This window comes from Triticum urartu, chromosome 2 (genome assembly GCF_003073215.2).
Source record: "Triticum urartu cultivar G1812 chromosome 2, Tu2.1, whole genome shotgun sequence".
NCBI classification, from domain to species: Eukaryota; Viridiplantae; Streptophyta; class Magnoliopsida; order Poales; family Poaceae; genus Triticum; species Triticum urartu.
Window position 1 is genome coordinate 752,972,496 of NC_053023.1, and position 27,037 is coordinate 752,999,532.

The 27,037-nt window shown below is 41.4% G+C and overlaps 1 protein-coding gene across 1 annotated transcript; it reads right to left on the reverse strand.

The window, feature by feature from the left end:
• Positions 1-1,328: 1,328 nt before the first annotated feature.
• On the reverse strand, positions 1,329-27,037 carry LOC125538620 (cytochrome P450 87A3-like). Its single transcript, XM_048701879.1, has 5 exons — positions 26,909-27,037; positions 2,493-2,582; positions 2,268-2,346; positions 1,974-2,080; positions 1,329-1,409 (listed from the first exon to the last, which is right to left on the reverse strand). The coding sequence occupies exons 1-5, from the start codon at positions 27,035-27,037 to the stop codon at positions 1,329-1,331; spliced, it is 486 nt and encodes a 161-aa protein (XP_048557836.1).

Sequence of the window (27,037 nt, forward strand, 5' to 3'; positions counted from 1 at the left end):
ACAAAGTACTACGCGCATGCTCCTAGGGGGATAGATTGGTAGGAAAGACCATCGCTCGTCCCCGACCGCCACTCATAAGGAGGAGAATCAATAAATACATCATGCTCCGACTTCTTAACATAACGGTTCACCATACGTGCATGCAACGGGAATCACAAACTTCAACACAAGCATTTCTCAAATTCACAACTACTAACTAGCATGACTCTAATATTACCATCTCCATATCTCAAAACAATCATCAAGCATCAAACTTCTCTTAGTATTCAAAACACTCATAAGAATTTTTTTATTAATCTTGAATACCTAGCATATTAGGATTATTTAAGCAAATTACCATGCTATTTAAGACTCTCAACATGATATAAGTGAAGCACGAGAGTTCATCTATTTCTACAAAATAAAACCACCACCGTGCTCTAAAGAGATATAAGTGAAGCACTAGAGCAAAATACAAACTACTCTGAAAGATATAAGTGAAGGTCAATGAGTAGTCGAATAATTATGCAACTATGTGAAGACTCTCTAACATTTAATAATTTCAGATCTTGGTATTTTATTCAAACATCAAGAAAAACTAAATAAAATAAATCCAATAAGTGTTCTCAAATCCTTAAGGACTCAATATCGTACCACCTCAAGAACATCATAAGATCCAACTATAATAGCAAAGCTCGCGATACATCAAGATCGTACCACCTCAAGAACACAAGAGAGAGAGAGAGAGAGAGAGAGATCAAACACATAGCTACCAGTACATACCCTCAGCCCTGAGGGAGGACTACTCCCTCCTCGTCATGGAGAGCACCGGGATGATGAAGATGGCCACCGGAGAGGGGTTCCCCCTCCGGCAGGGTGCCGGAACGGGTCTAGATTGGCTTTTGGTGGCTACGGAGGCTTCTGGCGGAGGAACTCCCAATCTATTGTGCTCCCCGATCGTTTTAGGATATATGGGTATATATAGGAGGAAGAAGTATGTCAAGGGAGCCACGAGGGGCCCACGAGGGTGGAGGGTGCGTCCAGGGGGGTGGGTGCGCTCCCCTACCTCGTGGCTTCCTCGTTGCTTCCCTTACGTGGACTCCAAGTCTCCCGGGTTGCTTTCCTTCCAAAAATAAGTTCCATGAAGTTTCAGGTCAATTGGACTCCGTTTGATTTTCCTTTTCTGTGATACTCTAAAACAAGGAAAAAACAGAAACTGCCACTGGGCTCTGGGTTAATAGGTTAGTCCCAAAAATAATATAAAAGTGCATAATAAAGCTCATAAACATCCAAAACACATAATATAATAGCATGGAACAATCAAAAATTATAGATACGTTGGAGACGTATCAGGCACCAACACATAATCGTAGCCCGCCTCCAAAGGCCATGAACTCCTTTGAGGAGCCACCAGCTGGTTCAGTAGTATCCTGTGTACAAAGTTGTCACAAGTTTTAGCGAGAGAGAGAGTTTTTTTTATTACAATAAATACTCCCCCTTTGTTTGAAATTTTCCTAGAACTCTCCTTTTTAACGCTTTGTCAAGAAAAAAATTTGGGATAAAAGAACCAAACATTATAACTAGCCATGTATTCTGCATTCTGCAATATTTTAGTTCCTTGTCGAAACATTGTTTTTAATATTGTAATTCCTTCCTGAAAAATATTTCCAGTACCCTCCATGCCTAAGTATTTTTCTTCAAAAAAACTTTACTTAGTCTGAAGGCTATAGGTCATGAGCTGCTTTTTCTTTATTAGAAAGGTTTTGAGCTACTATTTTCTCATAATATATAGATTTCCAGCTATGTTGTGGATGCACGTTAACTAAAAAATTAAAATCACATTAATATCTATTACACATTATGATAAAATATCATATACATTAGAAAAGGCGTATATCATTCAACTAGATTGTGTTGCTTTATAATAAAAACATATGCACTGGTTTATTAGAATAACAAGGAATAGCCCTTCGAAATTGATAAATTTGACAAACCTTCCACCTCCAGGGATTGAACTCACCAGGACCCTTGTAAACCGTAGGATCCAGATGAATGCTAGAAGGATTAACCATGATCTTTGATCCTTTTGGAAGAGTGTAACCTGCACAAATCATGAGCATATATAGAAGACATATTAAGACATCATTAGTTAAAGTGTTATAGCTACAATATATAGTCTCTCTCCCCCAATTTCTGATTACAAGGAGGGTGCACACACTCCCTATACACGCACAAACATATATATCCTACTGTCCTACATGTCTCATGTCTTTGAACAATCTTCTCACCTTTAATATGAACTTCCTCTGTTGCTTTTCTAAACATTAAGGGAGCAATGTTAGCCAGCCTTAATGCTTCATGTATGACCTACAAATAATAACAAAGCTGATGAAATAAAACAACTTATACACGTGCTGATGTCACTAATTACACAATAAAATGGACAAGTTTACATCATGTGTGTATGGTTGATGTGATGAAAAAGAAAGGCTAAAGAGAGACAAACTATATACATGAGATGTAAATTTCATGGACTTGTATTCCTCCCATGTGATTTCAGAGTCAGGATCAATCCTTCTTTTCCGAATGTTGTTGTGCTCCTCCTAGAAAATATAAATCTAGCTTAATTAGTCATTTGTGTACATAAGTTACCTAATTTCATATATAACAGTTTTCTTGAATTGTGCCCGACTTAATTAATTGTCTATATATATGGACAAGAAGTCCTATTGGTATTATTAGATGTAGTTATATCCACATATATTTCACATGACCTAAGGAGTTTGTGACATAACTGGGTATCTAGTGGTAGATTGGTAGTAATAGGAATATACAATACCACTTAGTTGTGACTACTTTTTTTGATGGCATATGAGACTGAGGTATAGCTACAACCAAGCGTAAGATGGATATTTCCTATACGGATAATCATGTATATCTGTTTAATAACTATGTATGAAGTATAAACGCTAACTTAGTGTATTGTGTGTTAGAGAATGCACATATGTAGGTGTGTGTCTACTAGCGTGGTCGAAGAATTCTAGTGTGTATGTCAAAGGATTCAAGTTGCATGCTTGGTGGGTTCGTTCAAGCTGAAGACAATGTTTGTTCCTCTTCTTTGAAATGATTTTCATGAATCTCGAGATGATACTGATTGGTCTGAAATCCTAGAAGGTGTTGGCATTTTTTCTTTTTGGGAGAAGAGTGATGGATGCCTCAGTTAGCGTCCAAACATAAAGACCATTGCTATGAAAGGGCTGCAAGAGAGAAAGCAGTCGCGGGTGGATGATGTCCCAGAAGGCTTGGATTGAGCAGTGCATCACCCACCTCGCTCAAATTTCTTTTCTTTTCTTAAGACATCCTCGCTCAAATTTGTGAGCAACAAGGCCAGGCCACCTACGGCCTCTTCCCTTAGGGTGTGGCCAGCCTGCCCGTGCTTAATAACGGTAGCATCGTCGGATGTTCGGCCGTGCCGGATATGGGTACCTCCACACCATTGGTTCGACGTCCTCCCGAGGTTAGTCCCGCATCTCTAATAATATTTATATTTCATGAACATTTAAAACATGTCATGTAACATATTTTTAAACACATGACTATTTTTTCAATGACATGAACAATTTTTGTATGGCACAAACATTATTTACAAATACTCAAACGAAGTTGTACATTTACATGAGCATTTTAAAAATATGTCATGAACATATTTTTGAACATGTGAACATTTTCAGAGTATAAGTAAAATTTGTTTTCAAAGGTAGTATGAACAGTTTTTAAAATTAAGTGAAAAAATTATTACGTTCCATGAATTATTTTAATGCATGGTTAATTTTCTCGAACATTTAACTAAGCAAATTTTGAAATGATTTTTTTTCTGAGGGGATAAAGGGAAAAATAAAAGATAAAAAATGGCACTTCCCCGCAAATCTACAATACTTAAATAGTTGATCCCCCACTGCTTCTAATTCTCTCAACATGCAAGCCATCCACCTTATCAAGTGTGCCACGTCAGCATTCACTTACAATATTTTTCAACCCATGTAGTACTTCTAATTCTCTCAACATGCATGTCATCCACCTCACCAAGTGTGCCACATCAGCATCCACTAACAATATTTTCAGCTCATGCAAACCATATTTCATTATCATTAATTCTCTCAACATGCAAGCATCCCACTCCACCATACTCTAATATATTTTTCAGCCCACGCAAACCATACCAATATGTTTATTTTTGTCACTGGCCATACGTAGATAATTATTTAATTTATTTACTTCCAAAAGGTTGTGAAATGCCTTGATTTACACATAATGCAAGTACGGAATATTTATATAATAAAATTAGTAGCTTTTTATTTAGATCTTTTCCTTCATATGTAAGTCATCTGTAATTAATCTTTATGTTTTTGCAGCAACGCGTGGGGTAATTACCTAGTTTAAAAAAAAACTAATGACAGTTACTGGATTGCCCGCTACATACGATTGTTGGGGCGAGGCGAATGTCCGTCTCGCAGTAAGCGAGGCGTAGCTGATTGGGGCAGCGCTTTTTCTCGCGTCGGTGGTTCGCTCCCCTCGCTACTATTGGGCCGGCACAGTACTGGCCTCAGGTGTCTGTTCGTTCTTTATTCTCTTTTCCTTCTATATGTTCGTTCATTTTCCTCTTTTATTCTTTGGTTTGTATTTTCGAAATATTCGAAATATATATATATATACTTAATTATTTAAGTTTTCTAAAAGTGTTCACTGTACATTCGAAAAATGTTAATAAAAATGTTTGTACCATTCAAAAACATGTTTCACACGAATTCAAAAAATTCTCAGCATATATTTGAAAAATGTTTAACATATATCCAAAAAAGTTCAAACATGTATTTTGTAAATGTTCATCATGCATTGAAAAATGTTCAGCCTGTATAAAAAATGTACAGCATGCGACGTGTATTTGAACAATGTTATTTTCTAAATGTTTCACATTTATTAGAAAATGTTCAGTGTATATTAAAAAACCACGTGTTGCAAAAATATGTTTTTTGACATTTTAAAACAAATATTAATACAATATAAAAAATGCTCATGTAATTTTGAAAAAAAACATACCATAGAATAAAATGTTCTCGGCATTTCAAAAAAAAGTGCATGTGTTTCAGAAATATGTTCATGTCATTGTTTGTAAAATGTTTATATAATATACCAAATGTTTCAGGATTTTTTTTAAAAGATTAGTTCATTCACAATGATTGTGAGATTTAACAATCTATTCATGCATTTAAAATATTATGCTCGTCCCATTTAAAAAAAGTTCATACAGTGTAAAATAAAGGTGTATGCCAAGACAAAAATCTTGAGAGGGCCGGCCAAGGCACCCATGGTAGGTGTGCCTGGACCGGCTGTCCCGCGGCATGCGAAAAAACCACGTGTTGCAAAAATACATTTTTTGACATTTTAAAACAAATATTAATACAATATAAAAAATGCTCATGTAATTTTGAAAAAAAAGACAAACCATAGAATAAAATGTTCTCGACATTTCAAAAAAAAAAGTTCATGTGTTTCAAAAATATGTTCATGTCATTGTTTGTAAAATGTTTATACAATATACCAAATGTTCAGGATTTTTTTAAAAGATTAGTTCATTCACAATGATTGTGAGATTTAACAATCTATTCATGCATTTAAAATATTATGCTCGTCCCATTTAAAAAAAAGTCCATACAGTGTAAAATAAAGTTGTATGCCAAGACAAAAATCATGAGAGGGCCGGTCAAGGCACCTATGGTAGGTGTGCCTGGACCGGCTGTCCCGCGGCATGCGGAGCATTGTCTAGTGGCCTTGGAGTGCTTATTATCAATATGTATCATGTGATTTAGTACATGAGGGGGAGCGTCCGGTAGTCATGTCCCGGGGATGTAGCCATGTTGGTGAACCTTATTATCACTCAGTGTTTCCCTTGGAGTTTCTATGTATACAAATGTTGGTTCGTTATGGTACCAACTCAGAAAGTGCAGGAGTATTTATTTATTTAGGTATACAAATTGGAGGGCCATGTAAAAACAGTTAGTCTGTGCGAGCATTATGTTGGATTGTAAACTAGGCATCTGTTTTCCTTTCTTTCTTTCTTTCTCATGGCATGCTCCAAAGCAACACATTGACATACTGCAAATTAATCATTGGAAAAGGTGGCATATTTTCTCGCATTATTTACCAAGTAGAAAATGCTACTGTACTTTTTTGGTGTATTGTTTACCCAATCGTTTTGACTTAATGATAAGCTCTCTTGGCCAATCAAAGACCACACGTTGGCATTCTCTTTGGTGACATTCAACATGTTCTGACTTAGTGATAAGTTCAACACACTGATTGTCCCCACCAGTGGAGTCAACACACTGGTCAGTGCAACAGTTCTACAAAGCCTCAACTCACAACGAGTTGAATATACAGAGATAGCGAGGGCACTATTCGAACTAAATAGGAGAACCTCAGTTCACTAGCATTGTTATTGCCGTCACCAGTGTTGCCACCACACTCACAGCTTACACTTGGGAGTATCCCAACGCTTCTACGGAAGAGCAAGCAGAAACCGCACATGCACTTCAGTTTGACCAATGTTTATACATTATTATTCTAATCCATAGCCACACATGGACATGATACCATACTAGAGATCTGTATAAACGACTATATTGTGAATCCTCCAGAGGCTAAGAGGTCTTGAACGTATTGAAGCAGTAACATCCACGCATCAAGCTTTTGGGACAAGTTGTATGTGAAAACCACTAGGAAACTGTAGTCCAGGACAAAGCACCATGGTTCCTCCCTTGACCGCTTTCCAACTATATAAAGTTTAAAATTTAGAGAGTCAAGATCTATGTACAATATTCTACTTTTGTACTATATTCTAATTTTTGTACTAAACACATTTAAGACGATCCATGTTAATTACATCCATGGATGTAGCAGTAATCTTAAAAACTAGTTATCCGCTAATAAACTTGCATGTATAGCAGTTCGTGCTTAGGACTCTACTGGAACTAGCAACTTTGATAGTTGATTTTTTACGAACATGCATTTAAATGTTTATAAAATTATATTGTTAAACTGTAAGTGCATCTAGTGCCCCTTAGTGATTTTGGTGTATTGAAGACTTATAGGTTAAGGGACTAATGCGTTTGTGAGTGTACACAGGTCTATAAGTCTATGAGGAGTTTGATATTTACAGGAAAAGTCGACCCCTAAAAATGAATATCTTCGACTGAAGATTTTGGTATTTCTGAAGACTTTCATGAAGACTTTGAAAGTGAAGAAATTGGTGTGTCCGTGAAGACTTGATATTCATGCGAGGAATATGAAGCTTGAAGACTTTCGTTTTCATAGTTTTGGTTTTTTTCTTTCTTGAGTCATAGGAAACACCGTACTGTTAAAGGGGGTCGAGGAAATAATAAGGAAAAATTTCCATGTGATGCTCAACTCAAAATCCTACACCTACCAATCACTTCGAGTGAAGCCATTGGAAATCTCATACAGTTCAGTCAATTTCTTCAGTGACAGAGACGAAGTTCTTCTGGTCTCTGAGGAATTTGTCCTGACTGAGGAGTTAGGAATTCGCCAGTGCAGATTGCCTACACAGTGAGGAACATGATAGCCCTGAGGATTTTGCTACTCAAAATTCCGACCGTTGCTGTGCTATGCGCCAGCTGTCCCAAAATATCTATCCACCTAACGGTCATATCATTGAAGGGCATTTATGTATTATCATGTCGGGCTGCTCCCTAGGCTATAAATAGCCGCCCCCTACAACCACTAGCTGGTTGGCTGCTCCGAGAGAAACTGACACTTGTCATTTGAGAGCAACCCATCCTCTAAGGACTTTGAGCGAAAATCATCAAGTGAGGAAAAACCAAAAACCCCAAACCCAAACACCTACAAACCCCAACTGATTGAGCATCACTGAAGAGATTGATCCCGCGTGGATCCGACGCTTGTTACCTTTGAAGACTGTGCTTCTTCCAGATGGTTAGGCATCATGGTCTAGAGCATCCAAGAGGAATTGTGGATCGCCAAGTGACCGAGTTTGTGAAGGTTTGGAAGTCGCCTGAAGACTTACCACGAGTGATTGGACGAGGTCTGTGTGACCTTAGTTCAAGGAGAATACGGCGAGGACTGGGTGTCCTGAGCTGCGTGTTCAGGACTGGCTGTCCGGGACTTTGTGTCCTCGAGTTTAAATACTCATCCGCTCCAACCAGACGTACAACTGAGACAGCAGTTGGAACTAGTCTACCAAATCATTGTCTTCACCAAGCTTACTGGTTCTATTCCCTAAACTCTTTCATTTCCTCATAACTGTGTTGTGTGTTTGTTTATATCTGTATTTGAAGACTTTGACTGAAGACTTTCTCAATTTCCTCAGTTCAATTTCTTTAGTCTGTTTGTCTTCATCCAGTGTTATCCTGTGATTATGCTTCCTGTACTCTGTGCCTGTCTTCATTTCATCATGATGACTATGCTTGTATTCTGTTATGTTTACTTTTGAGTACTAATTCCGCTGCTAGTAGTTCTTCGCTAAGGAATTTCCTCACCGGCAAATTCCTCGGTGAAGAATTTCATAAAAATCGCCTATTCACCCCCCTCTAGTCGATATAACGCACTTTCAATTGGTATCAGAGCAATGTACTCCCTTGTTATGTGTGATTTTGGTTTAACCGCCTGGAGTTTTAGTTATATCGACCACAGGTATGATCAAGGTATCTGCTGGGTGTCCTACCTTCGATGGGACGGACAACCCCTACTGGAAGTATAAGATGCGAATGCATCTTGAAGCAATTGATAACGATCTTTGGTATGTTGTGGAAAATGGTGTTCCCTCAGTCACACCTTCTCTGAATGCTGCTGATGTGAAGAGATTCAAGCAACTCGACTGTCAAGCGAAGAATATCATATGTGGCCATCTGAGCAAAGGATAGTATGTCAGAGTGAGTGCTTTGGAGACAGCGAAGCTTATCTGGGACAGGTTGTCCAAAGTGAATGAAGGAGTCTCAACTCAGCGTGACTCTCGAGTTGATGTTCTTCGCAATCTCTTCAACCGCTTCAAAAGGCTTGACAATGAAAATGTTCAACAAACCTTCGATCGCCTCACTGACATCTCAAATGAGCTTCAAGCACTTGGTGCCACTGACGTCACCGACCATGAGGTGGTGAAGAAATTGCTGAGATCGCTTGATTCCTCATTTGACACTCTGGCATTGATGATACAAGAACGTGTTGATTACACGTCACTTGATCCCGCTGATATTCTCGAGAGGCTAAATACTCATGAGTTCCAACTTGCTGAAAAGAGAGATCTCTATGGTTCAAGCTATGGCAGATCACGTGCACTAAAGGCCAAGGCAGTATCTGAGTCCGAAGATGAAGACTCTGATAGCAGCCTTGGTGATCCTGAAGAACTGAGCCATGATCTGGCTCTGCTCGTGAAGAAGTTCCAAAAGTTCTCAAGACGTGGTCGCCTTCGAAGACCCTCAAGGAGCAATGATTCCTCATCAAGTGACTACAAGAGGAGGCTCTGCCACAAATGCAAGAAGCCTGGACATTACATTCAAGACTGTTCTCAATGGGAAAAGGAATCAAAGAAGAAGAAATACAAGGATTACAGTTCTGATGATGCGAAGAAAAATAAGAAATCCTCAAAATCCTCATCATCAAAATCCTCAAAGCCTTCATATCACAAGAAGAGCAGGTCCAAGAAGGCCAGGGCATTCATTGGCAAGGAAATTGACTCTGAGGCTGAATCTGAAGAAAATGAGGAAGAGGAGTCATCTGAGGAGTCCGAATCCGGAGTGGAGAGCCTAGCTCTCGCTACTGCATTCGTCAGCAAGTCTATCTTCAACACTGAAGAAAATAACCTCACCAACAAAGCTGATGAAGGGGATGATGACTATGCTCCCACCTACTGCTTCATGGCAAAGGGTGCCAAGGTACTCAAATATACCTCATCTGAATCAAGTGAGAATGAATCTGATGAAAATCTTAAGCCCAGCTATTCTAAACTTGCTAAGATTGCTGTAAAACAACAAAGGGCTTTAGAAAAGGTTCAGAACATGCTAGACAAAAGTGATGATATGTTGGGTGAAGAAATGGATCGCACTAAAGCCCTGACTGAAAATCTTCAGAGATTTCAAACTAGGTTTGACAATCTTCAAGATCATCATAACACTCTCTTATCCGATCACGAGAAGCTTTCTTATGAATTTCTTCAAAGAAAGCAAGACCCTGAGAAGCTAAGAGTGAGTTATGAAGATCTTCAGAAGGAGCGTGATTCATTACTTGCTCAACAAATCGGCGCTTCTCAGGAAGAATTTGTTCCTCCATGCTTGAAGTGCATTGAACGTGAATCTACTAATTCTTCACCTGAATGTTCAAATGCTGCTAATGTTTCAAATTCTTCACATGCCTCTGCTATCACTAATTCCTCATCTGAGGACATTGCTAGTATCACTAACGATGCAGGGCTGAAGGAATTGTACACAACAGGCATGTACAAAAGCCTCAAAGGGCATCAGGCTCTTTGTGATGTGCTTAAAAAGCAGATCCTCAACAGGAACCCTAGGAAAGAGGGTATCGCCTTTGAGAGGAAACTCAATGCTGATGGTACATATTGGAAGCCTGAGTAGTACCCCAATACTACATGGGTTGCTGCAAAGGGACCTCCAGTTGATCCATCTAACTTATCTGGATTTGCATGTGATTCTCCTCATTCTGATGATGAGTCAATTGACTCCAACTATAAACTGTTCAAAAATCAGAATGGTGAAGTATTTGCTAGATATGTTGGCACTAACTGCAGGAACGGCTCCCCTATGAAGAAAATCTAGGTTCCCAAAAGATGGCTTGAAAATCTTCAAGTGAATGTCATCATGACGCCACCTATGAAGAATAGGAACCCCAGATCAAATTCTTCATATGGATTCAAGTCCTCATACGGACCAAATTCCTCATATGGATCAAAGTCCTCATATGAACATCATCGTGCTAACCTGTCTGTTTCGCAAGGAAGATCTAAGGATTATGGATATGTGCATTATTCTTCAAATCATTATGTCCATAAGTCCTCGAAGAATTTTTCTACATACTCTTATGCTTACTCTAACCCCTCTTATGTGAAACGAAATGGACTGGCTTCTATGCCATCCTTCTCGTATGGAGCTCGCAGAATGATGAACTCTTTGCCACCCCTTCAGATGTGGGTGGGAAGAAAAAGAACTAATCTCTTCTGCAGGGTCGGGTCTCCAGACGCACGTAATCGTCTGAAGAATTTGCTGGAGACCTGAGCATGCCTGATAGGACGTAGGCTAATCATGAAGAAATGAACTTTCATTTCTCACGTCCTCATATTGCTTTATCAGTTCTTTTACTTGATGAAATTGATCTGATGAATTGATGTCATATTCTTCACTGATGAAGTATATGAGTTTGTAAGCTGCACTAATTCGTCTGCAGGATGATCAACCCAAAGCCACTGAGTGGGTCCTCGATAGTGGATGTACAAACCACATGACTGGTGACAAGAATCTATTGATGGATGCTCCATTATCTCCGTCGCATCTGAAGCATATCATCTTTGCTGATAAAGGCAAAAGTCAGGTATTGGGTCTAGGTAAGGTTGTGATTACAAAGGATCGACACATGGACAAAGTCATGCTTGTTGAGTCCTTAGGATACAACCTTATGTCTGTCTCAATGCTTTGTGATCTTGATATGGTTGTTGTCTTTGGCAAGTATCGTTGTGTTGTGGTTATGGAAGCTGACAATTCCAAAGTCTTCAAAGGCTTTAGGAGAGGAGACCTGTATATTGTTGATTTCTCTACAGGACCACAACTAGCCGTGTGCTTACTTGCAAAAGCTTCAGAAGGCTGGCTCTGGCATCGACGACTTGGTCATGTGGGCATGAGGAATTTGCACATGCTTGCGAAGAAGAAGCATATCATTGGCATCGAGAATGTCAAATTCCTCAGGATCACCTATGCGGAGCCTGTGAAGCTGGGAAGATGACGAAGGCCAAGCATCTAGCAAAGACTATCATGACCACCACTCGCCCGTTTGAATTGCTTCACATGGATCTCTTTGGTCCTAATCATTATTCTACTATTTCAAATGAAGCATCTCAATATGGCTTTGTTATTGTTGATGATTATTCTCGCTACACATGGGTACACCTTGTTACTTACAAACATGAAGTGCAGGAAGTCTTCAAACGATTTTCCTCGAGGGCTTCAACCAACTTTGGTATGAAGATCAAGCACATCAGAAGTGACAATGGCACTGAGTTCAAGAATTCTGGTCTCGATGACTATCTTGATGAGCTTGGTATTACTCATGAGTTATCTGCTCCTTACACTCCTCAGCAGAATGGCGTTGTGGAGCGCAAGAATAGGACTCTTGCTGAGATGGATCGCACTATGCTTGATGAATACAAAACGCCTCATCGTTTCTGGACTGAGGCAATTGATACTGCGTGCCACATCATCAACAGAGTATATCTTCACAAATTCTTCAAAAAGACTGCCTATGAACTCCTCACTGATAAGAAACCCAATGTAAGTTATTTCAAAGTCTTCGGTGCTAAATGTTGGATTAGAGATCCTCATCACAACTCAAAATTTGCACCAAAAGCACATGAAGGTTTTATGCTTGGTTACGGAAAGGACTCGCAAACCTATAGAGTCTTCAACAATGTTCTTCACAAAGTTGTTGAAACTGTAGATGTGCGGTTCGATGAAACTAATGGCTCACAAAGAGAGCACCTACCTACTGTGATAGATGAACCAGCACCTGAGGAAACTATCAAGTTCAAGGCTACCGAGGATGTCATTCCTATTAAAGAATCTGCTGAAGAATTCATTCCAGAACATGAAGAACGTCGGGCTAATGCACCTGAAGAAAATGCTGCTGAAGAAAACGCTGATCAAATTCTTCAACGGCAACCAGCTCATCCTCGCATTGCAAAAGAAGTGCAAGTTGAAAAGATCATCAATGACATCAAAGTGCCAGGTCCTCTCACACGCTCAAAAGCTTCACATTTGTCTAACTTTTGTGGGCACTATGCTTTTGTCTCTATTACAGAGCCCACTAAGGTAGATGAAGCATTTCTGGAGCCTGAGTGGATTCAGGCCATGCAAGAAGAATTACATCAGTTCGAGCTCAACAATGTCTGGGAACTGGTCAAACGTCCAGCTCTTCGCAAGCACAATATCATCGGCACAAAGTGGATCTACCGCAACAAGCAAGATGAAAGTGGCCTTGTGGTGAGGAATAAGGCACGGCTTGTAGCTCAAGGCTACACACAGGTTGAAGGAATTGATTTCGATGAAACTTTTGCACCTGTTGCTAGACTTGAGGCTATTCGCATATTACTTGCTTATGCTAACCATCATGATATCACTTTATATCAAATGGATGTGAAAAGTGTTGGAAATATGCCCTAGAGGCAATAATAAAAGGATTATTATTATATTTCCTTGTTCATGATAATTGTCTTTTATTCATGCTATAATTGTGTTATCCGAAAATCGTAATACATGTGTGAATACACAGACACCAACATGTCCCTAGTAAGCCTCTAGTTGACTAGCTCGTTGATCAACAGATAGTCATGGTTTCCTGAGTATGGACATTGGATGTCATTGATAACGAGATCACATCATTAGGAGAATGATGTGATGGACAAGACCCAATCCTAAACATAGCTCAAGATCGTATAGTTCGTTTGCTAGAGTTTTTCCAATGTCAAGTATCTTTTCCTTAGACCATGAGATCGTGTAACTCCCGGATACCGTAGGAGTGCTTTGGGTGTACCAAACGTCACAACGTAACTGGGTGACTATAAAGGTATACTACGGGTATCTCCGAAAGTGTCTGTTGGGTTGACACGGATCAAGACTGGGATTTGTCACTCCGTATGACGGAGAGGTATCTCTGGGCCCACTCGATAATGCATCATCATAATGAGCTCAAAGTGACCAAGTGTCTGGTCACGGGATCATGCATTACGGTATGAGTAAAGTGACTTGCCGGTAACGAGATTGAACGAGGTATTGGGATACCGACGATCGAATCTCGGGCAAGTAACGTACCGATTGACAAAGGGAATTGTATACGGGGTTGCTTGAATCCTCGACATCGTGGTTCATCCGATGAGATCATCGAGGAGCATGTGGGAGCCAACATGGGTATCCAGATCCCGCTGTTGGTTATTGACCGGAGAGCCGTCTCGGTCATGTCTACATGTCTCCCGAACCCGTAGGGTCTACACACTTAAGGTTCGGTGACGCTAGGGTTGTATGGATATGAGTATGCAGTAATCCGAAAGTTGTTTGGAGTCCCGGATGAGATCCCGGACGTCACGAAGAGTTCCGGAATGGTCCGGAGGTGAAGAATTATATATAGGAAGTGCAGTTTCGGCCATCGGGAGAGTTTCGGGGGTCACCGGTATTGTACCGGGACCACCGGAAGGGTCCCGGGGGGTCCACTGGGTGGGGCCACCCATCCCGGAGGGCCCCATGGGCTAATTGGGGAGGGGAACCAGCCCATAGTGGGCTGGTGCGCCCCCCTTGGCCCACCCCCTGCGCCTAGGGTTGGAAACCCTAGGGTGGTGGGGCGCCCCACTTGCCTTGGGGGGTACTCCAACCCCCCTGGCCGCCGCCCCCCTTGGGAGATCTGATCTCCAAGGGCCGGCGGCCCCCCCAAGGGGGCCTATATAAAGGGGGGGAGGGAGGGGCAGCCGCACCCTTAAGCCTTGGCGCCTCCCTCTCCCTTGCTACACCTCTCCCTCTCGTAGAAGCTCGGTGAAGCCCTGCTGCGGTGACTGTTGCATCCACCACCACGCCGTCGTGCTGCTGGATCTTCATCAACCTCTCCTCCCCCTTTGCTGGATCAAGAAGGAGGAGACGTCACGCTGACCGTACGTGTGTTGAACACGGAGGTGCCATCCGTTTGGCGCTAGGATCTCCGGTGATTTGGATCACATCGAGTACGACTTCCTCATCCCCGTTCTTTGAACGCTTTCGCACGTGATCTACAAAGTTATGTAGATGCAATCCGATCACTCGTTGCTAGATGAACTCATAGATGGATCTTGGTGAAACCGTAGGAAAATTTTTGTTTTCTGCAACGTTCCCCAACAAAAAGTGCATTCCTCAATGGTAAGCTTGAGGAAGAAGTATATGTTGCTCAACCCCCAGGTTTTGAAGATCCAAAGAATCCTGACAAAGTCTTCAGACTCAACAAAGCCCTCTATGGCCTCAAGCAGGCCCCACGGGCTTGGTATGATACCTTGAAGGAACTCTTCATGAAGAAAGGCTTCAAACCCGGTTCACTCGACCCTACTCTTTTCACTAAATCTTATGATGGTGAATTGTTTGTCTGCCAAATATATGTTGATGATATTATCTTTGGCTGTACTGACCAACGTTATAGTGATGAATTTGCCTATATGATGAGTGAAAAATATCAAATGTCTAGGATGGGAGAGTTGAAATTCTTCTTAGGTCTTCAAATTCATCAACAACGCAATGGCATATTCATATCTCAGGAGAAATACCTCAAGGATGTACTGGGGAAATTCGGCATGCAAGACTGCAAAGGCGTCAAAATTCCTATGCCCACAAATGGCCATCTGTGCACTGATGAAAATGGTATTGACTTCGATCATAAGGTATACCGCTCCATGATAGGTTCCTTATTGTACTTATGTGCATCTAGGCCAGATATAATGCTTAGTGTTTGCATGTGTGCCCAATTTCAAGCTACACCGAAGGAATCACACCATAAGGCTGTGAAGCATATTCTTTGATATCTAGCTCACACACCAACACTTGGATTATGGTACCCCAAGGGCTTGGCTTTTGATCTCATTGGATATTCTGACTCTGACTATGCTGGTGATCATGTGGACCGCAAGTCAACATCTGGTACAGGTCATTTCCTCGGACGATCTTTGGTCTGTTGGTCCTCGAAGGAACAGAACTGCGTATCACTATCTACTGCTGAAGCTGAGTACATTGCCGCTGGTTCTTGCTGTGCCCAATTGCTATGGATGAAGCAAACTCTCAAGGACTACGGCGTCAACATGAAGAATGTGCCTCTCTTCTGTGACAATGAGAGTGCCATCAAGATTGCTCCCAACCCAGTTCAGCACTCGAAGACAAAGCACATTCAGATTCGTCATCATTTTCTTCGTGATCATGTGTTGAAGGGCGACATTTCTATTGAGCATGTGAAGACTGAAGAACAGCTAGCCGATATCTTCACAAAGCCCTTGGATGAGAAGAGATTTAGCAAGTTGCGGTGTGAGCTAAATATCCTAGAATCTTCGAATGTTCTTTGAAAAGGACACTCATCCTAACACTTATGCAAAATTGATGACTTAGATGTGCAACACGTGAAGAAACGTTTTTCGTCAATCAATGAAGAATAACACTCTTAGTGTGAAGAATTTGATTCTCAGAACCCTATGATAATTGTACACGGTGTCTGAAATCATCATTCTTATACGGCGGGTCACGCCACCACCAAAAGTTGAAATTCCTCAAATTATTCATATTCTTCAACTTTGCAAAGTCTTCACTGGTTCTGTCGTTTTTCTTCATTGGCTATATATATATATATATATATATATATATATATATATGAGTTTATGTCCTCTACAGCATTCACTTATTGCTATTTCTTCAAGTTGGTTCTCTGCTAAGTGAATGTGATCGGACCCTTCCCCTCTATGCTATACTCAACCCAATCTGTTCACAAATTCTTCATGTGCGTTCTATTTGAAACTCGTTCAAAATCTTCACTGTGTCCTTGTCAGCTGAAGAAATTGCGAACGGAACTTTAAAACCTATCTTATCGAAATTTTCGGCTTTGCCGCTCAAACCGTTCCGCATCCCACGATACACTTATCCACTCACCCACGATCTAACACGATCTCCACCTCTCACTACGTGGGTGACACATGTCATGCGAATGAGAAGGGTCAGGGGCACGTTCGTCCAATTTCTTTGGGCAAACAGTTTTTCACCGTGGCTATAAATACCCCTCCTTCCCTTCCTCACTTCTTTTACTCCGCTCGATCTCTCTCTCCAGCTCGAGCTTCTCAAACCCTAGCGCCGCCGCTACTTCATCGCCGCCGGTGAGGAAGATCTTCACTGCCTCGACCTCGTCCCCGACATACTCGCGCTAACTGCAGAAATCTTCACTCTGCCGTCGCCGTAGCTGTCTTCCTCCGCCAAGTTAGGGCGTGGAAGATCTGCACAGACGAACTTCACATCTCCTCACTCTAGTTCGTCGTGTTCTTCGTCCAGGGTAATTAAAAGTTACTTTTACTACCCACGTTGATTCGAATGATTATCTTTAAAATCTTCAAAGGTGTTTTTCTTCATAGATTCACACACTAAACACCTCACAAGTCATCTGTTCTTGACTCGTTTCTCTAAGCCATGTTTTTTCTTCAAGATTCCTCAAATGTGTGGATTTTTAATCTACACATCTCTGGAACCTAAGACAAAGAACGCTTAGTGAAATTCTTCAAGACTCATCTGGTCAAATTCCTCGAACTTGTTCTTTTGAAAAACCCTCTGAGAACGCATATGACCTCTCCAAATTCCTCGAAACTATACTCTGTTCACATGTACACATGTCAGCTACTGAATCACTAGGTTCTCATCAACTTAACTCATTTGCAGCGTTCCTCGAAGAAAATTTGCATACTTCTTCAGAGAATTCAATTGTTCAAATTCCTCAACTGAAGAAAATGGCTGACGGTAAGAAGCCACAGAAGGGAGGAAAGAGGCCTGAGGTAAATACAGCGTTTGAGATCCCTGATGACATATATGCTGGGTACTGCACACCTACTGAGGAAACCAAGAATGAGCGCAAAGTGCGCATTCAGAAGATAGAGAGGAGATGCGCAAGAGAATGGAGGGAGTACAGATATGTCACTCCTAAGTACATGAAGAAATCCGCACTCAATCCTCCATGCCCAAGAGCTCCATTGGCACCTGGCCAAATCGCTGATCCCACCAGCCTCAAGCGCGGCGAGGACTATCCTAATGAATGGGCCAAGCACCAAGCCAAGCTGGCTAAGCAAGCCAGAGAAGCAGTGAGGAAATTTAATGAAGACTCTACTGCTGCTGCTGCTGCCTCTGCTGAGGCCTTTGCTGTCAAGCCAAAGAAGGCTATGTCAAAGAAGCCTGCGCGCAAGACAAGTGCTTCACCAACAATGCCCTCAAGGCCAAGTTCCTCAGCAATGCCCTCACGGCCAGAATCCTCAAAGCCCTCACGACAAATTCCTCATGCTGCTCCTGTTCCTCCAAAGTCCTCAGCTCCTCCGCCAAAGCCTTCAGCTGTTCTGACTAAATCCTCAGCACCTGTGCATCTCGCCTCATGCCAAAGGACTGCCGGCATCTCCATTGCCTCAGGTGTCTCAGCTAGTTCCTCAGCTGCACCAAGTTCCTCAGCTGGCCCTTCACTGCTGAAGACAAAGGCCACTGCTGGACGAGGTCCTCGCCCAAGTCCTCAAAAGAAGCAAGTCGCTTTCTAAGTGCCGTCTGATGAAGACGAAGCTGATGATGATGAACTTGCAGAAATCATCAGAGACAGGCAAGTCAGGGCCGCTAGAGCCAAAGGATCAGAGGTGCCACTACTTTTGGATCCCAAGCTGATCCTCGACTACATTGATGATTGGCACAAGGACCCCAACACTCCCTTGCCTGACTTCAAGCTGACTCCTGGCCAGAGTCACATGCTGACCCACTTCATTCAAGAAGAAAAGTGGAAATTTGAGAAGGCCAGGCAGATCAAGAAAGCGTAGTACAAGAAAGAGCGCTATCTGAATAAAAACATTGTCTATGACAACTGAAGAACTTGTCACTATTCAGACTGAGATTAAGAAACTCAGTGATGACTTTGACGCATATCGCGCTGATTGGCTTGGAGCCAAGGTTCGTTTTGTGAAACTTGCGGATAACTTCACTTCCAATGTTGCAGCCCCAACGCAACAGGAAATTCCTCAGGCTGAAGCATCTGCTCAGCCTACTAAAGAAAATGTCAGCACCGCTGATGACAATCAGGCTGCTGAAGATAATGTGAGTTCCAGGGCTGATGACTGCATTCCAGCCGCTGAAGAAATTGCCAGGGCACCCACTGGTGGTGTGCCTGAAGAAACTGAAGAACTCGGGGCAACTGCATTAGTTGTGCCTGAAGAAAATCAACCAGATTCCTCAGCTGCTCCTGTACCAACTTCAACTCCAATCCTTCCATCTTCATCAGATGTGAAGAAGACCAAGGCTGCAGAGCGTGCTGCAGTGAAGAAAAGGAAAGCATTAGTTGCTTCAGATTCTTCAGCTCCGAAGAAAATGAAGCCTATGACAAGTTCATTTGCAAATCCGATTGATGTTGTTCCCATCTCAACCAGGCCATCAAAGGACCTTGTTCCTTTTGATGAAGAATATGTGATCCCCAGTGGATCTGATGAAGAAAATCCTTCTGCTGCTTCGTCTGAACCGTTGGATGAAGAAATTGAAGTGGATGCGATCCCTTCAACACCTATCATCTCCTCGCCTATGCCTCAGTTCACAGCTGAAGAGGCTGGCGTTGAAGAAATGGAAGATGAAGATGTGGACATTGGCTGCTCCACACCCGTAATCAGTGATGAATTCTGGGAAAGTCAGCATCCAAACTCTCCAATGTTCACCCCTCTATAGCAAATTCCTCAGTCCCCCACACAAACTGTTCACATGGGCTCCGAAGAAACTCATCCCACTGCATCTGTCCATGAGGAAATTCCAGCCACTAGCGCTGAAGAAACTGTTGCTGCTGAACAACCAACGACGCAGACTGCCACTGAGGAGGAACCATAAATTCCTCAGCCTGAAGAACCTGCGATTGAGATTCCTGAGGTCGTGATGCAACTCACTGACACTCCTCTGCCGAAGCCAAAGGATCCATTCTCACACAAGCAAAAGTTCAAGGCTGATGATTTCTTTGGTGAGCATGTATTCTTCGAAGATTACAACCCATATGACTCTGCTCGCATTAGGAAGAGGCGTTTCTGGACTGCTAGTCAAGCCAATTTCTATTCCTCAGTGCTGTTCAACAAGGAGAAGATCTTCTACCATGAGCATATTCCTCACGTGGATATGGAATCTCTGTCGTGCTTCGCACCAGTCCTCAGTGTTCTTCATGACGCTGGGCTGCTAAACTTTTGCTCTGACATCTGCGATTGGAATGAAGAACTGATTCTTCAATTCTATGCAACACTGCACATCACCGGAGATGCTGAAGATGTGAATTCCTGGGTGCTGGACTGGATGTCTGAACACACTCACTACACTGCACCAGCCTCTGAATTGCTTCGTGCTCTACCACTCAGTCCTCCCCTTGAAGAAGCTCGTTGCATCTACAGTGAACCTGAGCTCACACATCATTACATGCAGGTGCTAATGAAACCTTTGAAGCCAGGTCAAGCACCAAGAACCAAATTCCTCGTGAAGGAATTGCTATACGTGCCCAGAACTGTCTATCGTATTCTCACGAGGACAATCAGTCCCATCAAAGGCCACGACTCATCTGATGAGGAAATTGTTGGTATCATGAAGAATCTGGTATTCAACATCGTTCATGGCATTCCTGTCAATTATCACGATTTCTTCATGAGGACTATGGCCAATGTTGCACCGTCTCTGTTTGAGCGGAAGCCTTATGCACCTTGGATTATGAGATTCCTCAGGACAAGGTCTTCACTCAACTACAAAGCTGATTTCCAGAATCACCTCAGCTACTTGCCCCCAATTGAAGTCCTCAAGCAGACATATTCCTTAGTTGATGGAAAGGGCAAGGCACCAGCTGTAATAGATGAAGGCATTCGTCCATTGGATGGTCAGTTTCGCAAAGCTGCATCTTATTCCACCAATGATGACTCTACCACACATGACTCTGCCAATGCACCCAAGTCCACTCCTCAAGCCACTGCTCCGCGTGTGATGACTGACCGTGAACTTCTGCTTAGTCTTCACCAGAAGGTGGATCGAAATCACAAATGGGTTACATGTCAGTTTGGTTCACTTCTTCACAACATGACTGCCACACACAATGCATTGAAGAAAAACCACTACTACCTCCATCAAGTCTTCGGTCGCACCTGGGCAATCCTGTCACATCTGTATGGTGAAGAAGATCTGAAGAACATGGGTCTCAAAGAAGATTTTGCCTGGTCTGCACCTCCATCGAAGAAATTCAAGAAGGTCAAGGTTCCTTCTTTGGTGGCCAGCTCATATTCTTCATCGCACGACACTAATGAACATGAAGATTTGGACGACACTGCGGCAAGCCCTACATCAACAAACGACCCCAACAACACTGGCGCTCCTTCATCAACATGATTATCTTCAGGGGCGTTAGTCCTCATTTTCGATCCTTTTGGTCATTCGATGACAAAGGGGGAGAAATATGAGTTAGTCTTCAAGCGGGTCTACTATATGGGCGTTTTTTTGCTAAGTTACAACTCTCGTTCTTCTAAAACTTTATTGGATCGAGTTGTAATCTTAAACCCGATGGTGCACTGATACTTTTGATGCACTGTGCTCTGATACTATTGATGCATTATTCTGCATGCTTATTCCTCGTTAATATTATTGAATGCATGCTGAATTTCATCAGGCACCATATTTTCATCATGCATTTCAAATTCTTCATATTATATGTTAAATGCCTGTATGAATTACAAGATATAGGGGGAGATCTCCATGATTCAACTCTTCAAGTGTGCATTGCTTCAAAAGCAAATTCCTCACTATGCACATCTTCAGGGGGAGTTCTTCTATATCTTGCAATCAAATTCCTCAATATCAGTAGTTACACTTCATATGTTTATCCCCGTTGAAAACTTAACCTATGTTGTCATCAATCACCAAAAAGGGGGAGATTGTAAGTGCATCTAGTGCCCCTTAGTGATTTTGGTGTATTGAAGACTTATAGGTTAAGGGACTAATGCATTTGTGAGTGTACACAGGTCTATAAGTCTATGAGGAGTTTGATATTTACAGGAAAAGTCGACCCCTAAAAATGAATATCTTTGACTGAAGATTTTGGTATTTCTGAAGACTTTCATGAAGACTTTGAAAGTGAAGAAATTGGTGTGTCCGTGAAGACTTGATATTCATGCGAGGAATATGAAGCTTGAAGACTTTCATTTTCATAGTTTTGTTTTTTTCTTCCTTGAGTCATAGGAAACACCGTACTGTTAAAGGGGGTCGAGGAAATACTAAGGAAAAATTTCCATGTGATGCTCAACTCAAAATCCTACACCTACCAATCCCTTCGAGTGAAGCCATTGGAAATCTCATACAGTTCAGTCAATTTCTTCAGTGACAGAGACGAAGTTCTTCTGGTCTCTGAGGAATTTGTCCTGACTGAGGAGTTAGGAATTCGCCAGTGCGGATTGCCTACACAGTGAGGAACATGATAGCCGTGAGGATTTTGCTACTCAAAATTCCGACCGTTGCTCTGCTATGCGCCAGCTGTCCCAAAATATCTATCCACCTAACGGTCATATCATTGAAGGGCATTTATGTCTTATCATGTCGGGCTGCTCCCTAGGCTATAAATAGCCGCCGCCTACAACCACTAGCTGATTGGCTGCTCCGAGAGAAACTGACACTTGTCATTTGAGAGCAACCACTACAAGAAATATGTCAACTTATGACCTTCTGTCAGTGACCCTCGAAGAATTGGTCATAAATTTATGACCATTTTAGACCAATTGGTCAAAAGCTCTTCAGGGGGCTCCAAACCCTAAACCATTGCGACCATTTTGGTCAGAAAGGTCGTAATTTCCTTACACGAAATGGTCACAAAGCAAAAAGTGCTAGTCCGCTGCCTTATTTCTAGTTGTTAATGACCAATATAGATGGTCATAGCCCTGTAGATTGTGGTGGGTTGTGATGACTAGGTGCCATCTCATCAGTTTTGCCTATGTGTCATGTCCATGTGGCAGTTTTTGCCCTAGGTTGTGAAGCAACCTATATTTCTATCATTCCCAAAATTCCCAAAAAAATCTCATAAATTCTTTGGGGCATATCTTCATCAAATATGTAAAAATCCTTCCTTGCCTAGTTCAAAACTAATTCAACAATATTCATTTTCCTATTCTGTTCACAACAACACTTTATGAAGGAAGTGCTATTTATATATTCTTGATTGCCCTCGGAATTTTTGGGCACTCTTTCCTATCCAAATCATTACCGCATGACAAAATTCAGCTCCATTTGCCTAGCAAATCTTCTTCGGCAAATTTCCAAAGTTTTTGTCCACCTAGAAGCGTTGTGAAGGAAGTACCTTTTTATATCTCTAAATGACATGAAATTTATACAGTTCCTTCATATGCCCAAATTATCACCCTCCTCCAAATTGCAGCTCAGTCAAATCATCTATGTGAGCCCAGGTTCAATTTATATTTTATGGCCAAATTGGCACGTTGCAAAGCAAGTGTTATACAGACCCCTCCTATTACCCTCAAACTTTTCGGACACTCTTCCATACCCAAATCATTGCCACATGATAATATTCAGCTCAATTTTCCTAGTAAATCTTTCTCGGGAAATTTCCAAAGTTTCTACCTCGAGAGAAGCTTTGTGAAGTAAGTACTAGCTAGGGTTACCCAAATGATCTGAAAATTTACCAGAGCATGACCATACCTAAGTAACTTACCTACACCAACATTGAGCTCATTTCATTCATCCGATCTCTCTCACTAGTTTTCCCAAGTTTCTGTCCATAGAAGAGCATTGTGAAGGAAGTACTACTTTGGCATGTCCAAATGGTATCAATTTTCTACAATGCTTTTCTATGCCCAAATAACCATCCTCCACAAAATTTCAGCTCACTCCATTCATTATTTTGAGCCCAGCTTCAACATTCATATTTTTTTCCAGCGTGGTACTTTGCAAAGCAAGTACCACCTAGGATCCTCCTTTTGAGCTCAAAATTTGTGAAGACATTCTCCTTAGTAGATGATCATCCTCATCCAAAACTCACGCCCATTGGCCATGTGCATTTCCCGTACCGCTAATCAAACACTTGGCTGCTAATTCATGTTTGAGCACCGATCGGTCTCCTCGTGAGAATCTTATGTTGTAGTTTTCTTCCTAGCACCAACCTGGGGAGTGCCCAACCCACTAGACATGCCTAGGCCGCCCAGAACACATGGCAACATTACGGTCACGCGGTGACCACGCGACGGGCATGCGAGTTTACGCGCTCTAGAGTTGGGGCCCTCGGCCACCGCCCAAACCTCGACGTATCGCCACCAAACCATGTATTTATGATTAAATAGGTCCTTATGTAACTAGAAATGATTTTTTGAAAAAATAAATAGCAAACTATGACGCAGCTGCAGTTCAAATTTCACCCGCTTCCAACTGAATCGGTGGAAATTTGTCTTTTTCACGAGAGGTGGATCAAAAACTTTTACACCCAACCATTTTGTTAATTGTGCATTAAATATGGCCTAGTATTTTATAAAAATGATTTGGTCCAATTTTGCTACAATTATTTGGTAGTTCCTTCACAAAAAAACCTCCTTTCGGGCACTCGGAAAATGGAAAATGGTTTTTTCGTCCAACGAAAATGAAAAATTCCTTAGGCAACATTGTTTTCCATTCCAATATGTACCCTTGTGCACAATAGGAGATCATTTGAACAAACTATGCCATGAATGTGGGCATAGGATTGATCATTTGGCTTGAAAGCCATTGATCTCCACACGTGATAGCTCGTTTCTGAGAACACTTTTTTAAAATAATTGCCGTATTACAAGTTTGTTATTTTTCCTAGTAACTTGGTCATACATAATGACACAATGCGAAGGTTTTCCAATTTTTTGATTTTTTTTAAATTTTTTATGCCCGTTTCAAAATGCGGTCAAAACGGAGGGAATGACCGTTCCTAGCTAGTGGTTGAATCTTGGAATTTTTTTGGTATTTCTCTGATTAAATAGATACTTATGTACCTATAAATGATTTTTGAAAAAATAAAGAGCAAACTACAAGGCAGCTACAGTTCAAATTTGACCCACTTCCAGCTGAATCGGTGGAAGTTTGTCTTTTTCACCAGAGGTGGATCAAAACTTTTGACACCAAACCATTTGGTCAATTGTGCATTAAATATGTCCTAGTATTTTATAAAATTGATTTGGTCCAATTTTTCAACAATTATTTGGGAGGTCCTTCACAAAAAACACTCCTTTTGGGCACTCGAAAAATGAAAAATGTTTTTTTCGTCCAAAGAAAATGAAAACTTCCTTAGGAAACATTGTTTGCCATTCCAATATGCACCCTTGTGCACAATATGAGATCATTTGAACAAACTATGCAATGAATGTGGCCATAAGATTGATCATTTGGCTTGAAAGCCATTGATCTCCACACATGATAGCTCATTTCTGAGAACACTTTTTAAAAATAATTACCTTATTACAAGTTTATTATTTTTCCTGGAAACTTGGTCACATATAATGACACAATGCGAAGGTTTTCCAATTTTTTGATTTTTTTTGAATTTTTTATGCCCGTTTCAAAATGCGGTCAAAACGGCGGGCTTGACCGTTCCTAGCTAGTGGTTGAATCTTGGAAAACTTTTGATGTTTCTCTGATTAAATTGATACTTATGTACCTAGAAATAATTTTTGGAAAAAATAAATAGCAAACTATGAGGCAGCTGCAGTTCAAATTTGACCCGCTTCCAGCTGAATCGGCGGGAATTTGTCTTTTTCACCAGAGGTGGATCAAAACTTTTGGCACCCAACCATTTTGTCAATTGTGCATTAAATATGGTCTAGTATTTTATAAAAATGATTTGGTACAATTTTGCAACAAATATATGGTAGGTCCTTCACAAAAAAACCTCATTTCGGGCACTCGAAAAATGGAAAATGAATTTTCCGTGCAAAGAAAATGAAAACTCCCTTTGGCAACATTGTTTGGAATTCCAAGATGCACCCTTGTGCACAATATGAGATCATTTGAACAAACTATGCCATGAATGTGACCATGAGATTGAGCGTTTGGGTTGAAATCCATGAATCTTCACACATGATAGCTCATTTCTAAGAACACTTTTTTAAAATAATTACCGTATTACAAGTTTATTATTTTTCCTGGAAACTTGATCACATATAATGACACAATGCGAAGGTTTTCCAATTTTTTGATTTTTTTTTTGAATTTTTTATGCCCGTTTCAAAATGCGGTCAAAACGGCGGGCTTGACCGTTCCTAGCTAGTGGTTGAATCTTGGAAAACTTTTGATGTTTCTCTGATTAAATAGATACTTATGTACCTAGAAATGATTTTTGGAAAAAATAAATAGCAAACTATGAGGCAACTGTAGTTCAAATTTGACCCGCTTCCAGCTGAATCGGCGGAAATTTGTCTTTTTCACGAGAGGTGGATTAAAAGTTTTGACACCCAACCATTTGGTTATTTGTATATTAAATATGGTCTAGTATTTTAGAAAAATGATTTGATACAATTTTGCAACAAATATTTGGTATGTTCTTCACAAAAAAACTCATTTTGAGCACTCGAGAAATGGAAAATGAATATTTCATGCAACGAAAATGAAAAATTTCTTAGGCAACATTGTTTTCCATTCAAGATACAATCCTGTGCATAATGTGAGACCATTTTTTGATTTTTTTCATGTGTAAAAGTAGAAGAAAAACAAAAGAAAAACACAATTATATGTGCTCTATTCTCATTGGTGGGTTTAGTTGTCACACGGATCGATGACATGGCGCCCATCCATCCGTCCAACTCTCCACCTCTCCATCCAGCCATCCATCCGCAGCCCAAACCCTAACCCGTACCCACACTCCTCCTCCCTCAGCTCCTCACCGCCGCCACCTCCTCCCAGATCCCCCTGTCCCCGACCCAGACCTCCCTCTCTCTGCCATCCCAACCCCGCCGCCGGCCTCCCCCACCCCCGCCGCCGCCGACCTCCTCATCACCCCCAGCACCGGCCAT